This window comes from Poecilia reticulata, linkage group LG12 (assembly GCF_000633615.1).
Source record: "Poecilia reticulata strain Guanapo linkage group LG12, Guppy_female_1.0+MT, whole genome shotgun sequence".
NCBI classification, from domain to species: domain Eukaryota; kingdom Metazoa; phylum Chordata; class Actinopteri; order Cyprinodontiformes; family Poeciliidae; genus Poecilia; species Poecilia reticulata.
The window spans coordinates 16,596,296-16,604,022 of NC_024342.1; the positions used below are offsets into that span (position 1 = coordinate 16,596,296).

Here is a 7,727-nt window from a genome sequence, read left to right on the forward strand (position 1 = left end):
TATCTATCTATCTATCTATCTATCTATCTATCTATCTATCTATCTATCTATCTATCTATCTATCTATCTATCTATCTATCTATCTATCTATCTATATTTATATATATATATATATGTTTTCTTTGAGTTTGAACTCACTTTATTCACAAATCTATCTCAACAAATATTAAACTTAGTGATTTTAACAGGACCAGATAACCTTGAGCGAACCCTGAGTGACAACACTGAAGGCACTGAGCCCCTTCTTCCAGACACAAAAGCCCATAGGACCTTATAAGTACAACAAATTATATAAAAAAAATTGCTTGAGAGTATAGACATCCTTAGGCTTTCTTTGTCCTGACCTCAATGTAAAACAAAAGGTCTTTTAGTCCTTAAAGAAAGCAGCCTTTAGCACGAGTGATGTAAAAACTAAGAGGGTGGAAAAGTCTCACTTCTGACTAGTAACGCCTGTATATGCTGCTTATCAGCCTGGAAACATTTGCTAGATTTCTGAAGAAAAATTGTTCACATTTCTAATTTTAGAGCTATATCCTCAGAATACAAAAAAACTATTAAACCAATTTGATTCAACTTAGAAAAAGTGAAACACTTTTAGACAATTTTAGTGCTTGGGCGTGTTTAAGGAATAATACCTTCACTGTGCAAGAGAACAGCTCGTTCATGTTGTTTATCACTTAAACCTCAGGCAGACTCATTTTAGAGCAGAAGCTATTTCAAAACCTGTTTCTTGGCGGATGCATTTGTCCTTCTCAAGACTTTAGTGAGAACTGACAGAGGTGACTGACCACTTACACAGTAATTGGACAGCTGATTGTTGTGGATCGCCCGAGGAAAAATAAACGAACAGGACCTTCCTCCAATCATTTAGTGTAAATAAAAATACTTATAGAGGACATGAAGAATTTCTCTTTTTCTTTATACGAAGGTCGGAAGCTACAAACGACTTAAAGGGACAAAATACACTCATTGTTTTAGTGGAAGAAGCTGAGAGGTTATTCTGATTTTATCTCATGTTTGGGGCTCTTCATTTGAATGTCGCCTTGGGCAACTCCCCATACGGCTCGTATCAAAAACCGACACAGCTTGGATGTGTTAATGTGATGCTTTCAAGCCAAACGGTACTGAGGTAGTCACATCTTGATGGGGGTATGTTTCCCTGCGGTGTTTCTAGTGCATTATAGATATTTAAAGGAATGCCGAAGCAGAAAATTAATTTACACGTTTCCTCAAATCAAAAGTTAAAACTGGGACCGTTGAGTTTTCCAGCAGAGCAAACAAGCATCCAAACTGATTTTGAAAGTGGTGAAGGAGGCTTACAACAAGCTTTTGGCATAATTCCTAATACCAGTTCTATTAAAATAATGTAAACTGTGTTGAAAATAATTTCCCAAGTAAAAAACTGTCAATTCTGTCAAGAATAGTTTTCAAATAACAAGCCAGAATGACACCAAACTCTTGATAATTGTTTCAAAAAAGATAACTGCTCTCAGTTGAAGGTTTTCAAAATCACAGAAAACAGAGACACAACTGTACATACAGTAGGGAGAAGCTGGAATAGCCACAGAGAAGCTCTAAAATCAGTCCCATTATCTCATTGACATGTAAATTGTGCTTGTGATTTTAAAAAAACAATAACAACAAAAAAAAAAGTATTGGTACGACTATCTCAATGATAAAAGTACCAGGTATCTGACCTAAGTTTTGTGTGCATTGATAATAGAAATTGTTTCATTTTAACAGTAAACAAACCAAAAAAAGCAGCAAACAAATTAGCAGTTTCAATAACGGACAACAAATACAAACTGTAAAAGAAAAACTCTGTGCTAAACTGACCAATTTGAGGAGGATTTCCAGCTGTATTTTCAGTTTACTAAAAACAACTGAAAAATTACAAAAACTTTAATGAGTTTTTTTTGTCGTTGTAATTGTTATACTGAGCTGCTTCACTGGCATTGCAATAGGATGAATGTTCAATCCGCCCTGCTGAACACAGCATGAATCATTTTCTGCCACTTCAGATTGCAACACGACATGCAAAAAGTAATGAAAGCTGTCTTTGTCTGAGCCAAATGCAGAAAACAGTAAAACTTTGTAGAACCGATACTAATAGTGAGTCAGCTGGTTATCACAACTATAACCGTTTACTCAACCAGTTATTTATCTGGAAAATAATTACAACAATGCAAGAAAATAATCAATAATGGGGCAAAAATGTTCCCAGAAACTGAAGGAATAAGTTGTCTCTTTTTTCTCGAAGGATTTATATTCGTCAAGTCTACTGGTTGGAAACCAGTGCATATTGATGGACCTGCTTCCCTTGGAAGTTCAGTGACCCACGAGTGTAAAAGGATTATCCTCCTCATGCTGGAAGGTATCTACACAAAATCTTCCTGGAAAATGGAAATATTAAGGGCACAAGGAGGTGCTAAGGCTGCCTGCTCAGTTGTGCATGAGATGAGAAACATTGAGAGGCTTTCATCTGAACACTTTTCTCAGAAATCTTCTCACACATGGCTAAGCAGTGAACAAGTATGATACTTTCATACTTGACTAGATCCCCCCCCCACCCTGTAAACCATAAGACTTCTTTCTATGAGTCTCAGCTCACTCTATGGGGGAGTTGTTACAACTGGCTTATGGCACTTTCACACCTCCTGTCCAAATGTCCTCTCTGTTGCATGAATATAGACACCCCACTCATATTTTGTGTTTGGTGAAAAATAATCATTGTCCACAAAACATAGTCTAGGGCTCTAAGTGGCATTTTAATGCAAATGCCATTAAAGGTTCTGCTTCTCAAGCAAAAGTAGGTTAGATTTTGCTGTTGATGCCTGCCTCTCCACATAGGCAGAAACAAAAAACAAAAAAAAGCAATCCTCATTCGCGCATACACACATGAGCTGGATCGATTTATTGTGCCATGAGAGATATGAGCATGATGGGGAGCTTTCAGGGGGATGGGCCAGTGCGCTGCTGGTGGCTTTCAGGCTCGGTCTGGACATTCTTGCTTTTGTGGAGCACTCATGGCAGCGCGTGAAGCATGTAAAGCGCTTGCTTTTGGAATTTAGAGATTAGAGAATCAGATAGACTAACTGATTAACCTGCAGGATTTTTCATCTACTGCACAGCTTCTATGTTTCTTGTCTTCTGCCTCAAAGTGGAAAAAAAGAGAAGGAAAATAAGCTCTAATTTCAGCAAAAGGTATGGTAAAATTTTTATTTATTACTTAGGTACTAATGTCAAACAAATGTAAATGTTAATTTAAGCTTAATTTCAGCCTAAATTTAAACCTTGTTTTAAATATTGCTTTTTGTTGTGAGTCACAAGACTTGCAAATTACTTGCATTCAAAAGCAATTGTAGCAAACTTTCTCACAAAGTATTTAATGAAGCAAAGCAGAAGCAGTGACTATTTTCTACAACACTTAAGGTCTCTATCCATTGCAAACCATTCTTTAAAATCACAGCAAAGCACAACTGATTGAGCCTCTAAAAATAACTGAATAAATATGACTGGGGAATGAGTGTGCATATTGTAGATAACATCACATGTGGGCTTGATTCCTAGAAATGTTTTCCAAGTGAAACAATAAAACCACTTCTTGATTTCTAACAGGAGCACTTGAGGATATGTTGCTTAGGTCTTCATTGGCGAAAGGGCCTAAAATGTTCACTTACAGGACTAACTACAAAAAATAAAATAATAACTGCAGACTTAAAAACAAAACCCACCCAGAACAAGATAATTACGGACTAACTTAACACTGGCTTAATCTGACTCTACAAGGTTGGGAATTGGGTTTGAACCAGCTTTCTGAGCTACGTTTTCAACCAGGAAAATTATTAAAGTCAAATGACATGCTACAGAATCAAATGTGCAGGAAGATGATCCTGGAGCATTGTTAATCTGATAGAGTATGTTATATAACTTCCTAAACCATTAAAATGTGAGGCCAGTCCACAGAATGATGGAATATGAAGCCAACAGGTTGTGGTTAAAAGTAATAACCCATAATCAATAATAATACTTAAGTGAATATGAAGAATTTCTCTTATTAGTTATTCATGAAAATTGATTAAAAGAGCTCAATAACTACATGACTGGTAAAAGTTTGATGTTACCTTTTGCGGGCAAACTGTTTCTCTAGTGTAGGCTATGGCCACTAACACAACCAACATGAAGAAACACCAAAATTCACCCTGTTACCATTTCTTATTCAGAAGAGTTCAGGTCTTTTCAGGTCACGTATTTCTAAATAAAAGTCTGTGAAGAATGGTGAAGCTTCTTCTCTCCTCACAATAACAAGAAACAGTAACAGCAAAAAGACTCCTTGTGACGTAATCATTCAGAAACAAAAACTTGGTAAGGTATTTATCAGATGCTAATTTCTGGCATATCAGTCACAGTACAGACATATTTTCTGACTGTGCTTACTTTGTAAATAATACAGGGTGCTCCCTGTACTTTGGGCAAAAGTGATTGAAAACGTTATGTAGTTATTAATTTCACCTCATGTCAACCTGTGCCACCATAGCGGGAGGCATAATGTACACATGCAGCATAACAAAAGTGTGTACATCCTTCATGTTTTTGAAAATATTTTAATTTATCTTTTTTTTTTTTATATCACTGACAATACAGCCTGGCCATGGCCTTCCTGTGCAACTCCATTCAAAAAAATTAAAAAAAAATCTCGCTTACAGTCTGGGCTTTCTACTTGACTTGATATTTGACCCGACCAATCAGCGAACAGAAGGAGACGTCGTAACAACAAACACATTTTTTATGTGTTAACTTGAATTGAAATATTAATATAATGTGAACAACCTCCATGTTTCACTTTTTTGAGGGTAGGACAAGGGCTGGTTTTCACCAGGATACTGAAGATATGACACTTTGATACAATGTGAAGTAGTCACAGTTTGTAAATAATTTTGCTCTCCTCTCAAAACACATACAACCCCTGGCAAAAAGTATGGAATCGCCAGTCTTGGATGAGCACTCATTCAGACATTTCATGCTGTAAAACAAACTCGGATCAAAAACATGATACAATTCCAAAGTGCAACTTGATGGCTTTCAGGAATACTCAAAGAAATTAAGAGAAAACATTGTGGAAGTCAGCGAATGATACTTTATTGATCAAGCACAGGGAAATAAATATGGAGTCACTCAATTCTGAGGAAAAAAGTGTGAAATCACTCAAATTGGAGGTAGAAAAAAAGGATAAACCCAGCCTATTTCCTTTTCCTAAATGGACACCTGCCCCAGATTAGATGTGCCCATTAGTCTACAGTTAAAAACACCTGCAGTCATGACGACTTGGAGGGCTGCTGGACAAAGTGGAGTGGCAAAAACCATGGCTCCAACAAAAGAAATGTCCCTTGAAACAAAAGGGGGGATTGTGAAACTTCTTGAAGAAGGTAACCCTTCAAGCATGGTTGCTAAAGATGTGGGCTGTTCACAGTCAGCTGTTTCCAAGATATGGACCAAATACAAACAGCATGGAATGGTTGTTAAAGCCAAGCATACTGGTAGACCAAGAAAGACATCAAAGCGTCAAGACAAACAACTTAAGGCCATTTGTCTTGAAAACCGAAAAATTACAACTAAACAGATGAAGCATAAATGGGAGGAAGCTGGAGTCAATGTATGTGACTGAACCGTAAGAAATCGCCTAAAGGATATGGGATTTCAATACAGGAAAGATAAACGGAAACCAGCATTGACACCTAAACATAAAAGAACAAGACTCCAATGGGCTAAGGAGAGGCAGTCATGAACTGTGGATGACTGGATGAAAGTTATCTTCAGTGATGAGTCAAGAATCTGCATTGGACAAGGTGATGATCCTGGAACTTTTGTTTGGTGCCGTTCCAGTGAGATTCATGAAGAGGCCTGCCTGAAGAAATCAACCAAATTTCCACAGTCTTTGATGATATGGGGCTGCATGTCAGGCAAAGGCACTGGGGAGATGAATGTGGTTAATTCTTCTATCAATGCACAAGTTTACATTGACATTTTGGACAGTTTTCTCATCCCTTCAATTGAACAGATGTTTGGTGATGATGAAATAATTTTCCAAGATGACAATGCATCGTGCCATATAGGGCAAAAACAGTGAAGGCATTCCTTGAAGAAAGACACATTCAGTCGATGTCATGGCCTGCAAATAGTCCAGATCGCAACACAATTGAAAACCTGTGGTGGAGATTGAAAAAAGTGGTCCACAAGATGGCTCCGACCTGCAAAGCTGATCTGGTAACTGCTATCAAAGAAGGTTGGCACCAAATTGATGCAGAATACTGTTTTTCACTCATCACGTCCATGCCTCAGAGACTGAAAGCCGTTATTAAAGCCAAAGGTGGTGCAACTAAATACTAGTGATGTATTTTGAATGGTCTTTTGTTTATGTGTTTTTCATGATTCCACACTTTTTTCCTCAGAATTGAGTGACTCCATATTTATTTCCCTGTGTTTGGTCAATAAAAGTATTATTCGCTGACTTCCACAATGTTTTTTCTTCATTTCTTTGAGTATTCCTGAAAGCCACCAAGTTGCACTTTGGAATGACCTTATTATTGTGTCATGTTTTTGATCTGAGTTTGTTTTACAAGGTGGGATGACTGAATGAGTGCTCATCCAAGACTGGTGATTCCATACTTTTTGCCAGGGGTTGTAGCTATTAATGTCTACACCAAAGTGAATACAGCCCTGACTATGTTGAATGTTTGGCAATGCCCCACAGATGTTCATTAGGCTTCAAGTCTGCAGACATGCTTAGTCAGCCCAGCACTTGTACGCTCCGTTGCTTTAGGAAGGTAGTGGCCATCTTGGAGGTGTGTTTGGGATAGTTATCATGTTGGAATACGGAGAGGATAATGTTTGGCTTCAAGAAATCATAGCTCCCTTAATTAACTTTACCTCCCCATGGCTGGCATCACCATGACACTCTCACCATTGTGCTTGACTGCAGGACACACTGGTCTTTGTTTTTTTCACCATTTTGCCACCAGTCATGCTTGACATCATCTGAACCAGAAAGCTTTATCTTAGTTTTGTCAGACTGCAGAACCTGGTTTCAATAATCTATGTTATTTGTCTGATTGTGTTCAACAAACTGTTTGCATGCTTTCTTGTGCATCTTCTTTAGAAGACACTTTCAACAGGCATCCAGAGCAATTTGATGCAATGTGAGATGAATGGTCTGAGCACTAGCAGGCAGACACAGCACCTCTTCAACCCCTTCAGCAATGCAAGCAGTACTCGTGTCTATTTTCAAAAGACAACCTCTCAATATGATGCTGAGCACGTGTGCTGAACTTCTTTGATCAAATGTGGCAAAACCTGTTCTGACTGGAACCTCTTCTGTTAAACCACTGGATGGTCCAGCTCGGGTTCAGTGTGATGGCAATCTCCTCAAAGCCTCGGCCATCTTTTTGTAAAGCAAACAATTGCTTTTTTTTTTTTTTCATGTCAGATCCTCAGAGAGGTTTTGCCATGAGGGGCAATGTTGAACTTCCAGTGACCAGTATGAGAGAGTGTGAGAGCAGTAACACTAAATTTAGCACACCTGATCCGTATTCACACCTGAGACCTTGTAACACTAACAAGTCACACAGCACTGGGGAGGGAGAATGGCTAGTTGGACACAATTAACAAATTTTCACTGAGGAGGGGAACTCACTATTGTTGCCTGCAGTTTAGACATTAATGGCTATATA

At 38.1% G+C, this 7,727-nt stretch overlaps 1 protein-coding gene across 3 annotated transcripts in view; it reads left to right on the top strand.

Annotated features, from left to right (window-relative positions):
• Positions 1-2,325: 2,325 nt before the first annotated feature.
• Positions 2,326-7,727, top strand: part of opn4xa (opsin 4xa) — a 13,738-nt gene continuing 8,336 nt past the window's right edge. For 2 of the 3 annotated variants that reach the window (XM_008424244.1, XM_008424245.1), the window contains exon 1: positions 2,326-2,374. In XM_008424244.1, coding sequence (XP_008422466.1) covers positions 2,365-2,374 — 10 coding nt within the window. In that variant the 5' untranslated portion in view covers positions 2,326-2,364. Of the gene's footprint in view, positions 2,375-3,023; positions 3,205-7,727 lie in introns of those variants that run through there. The other variant, XM_008424246.2, reaches the window with a different exon arrangement.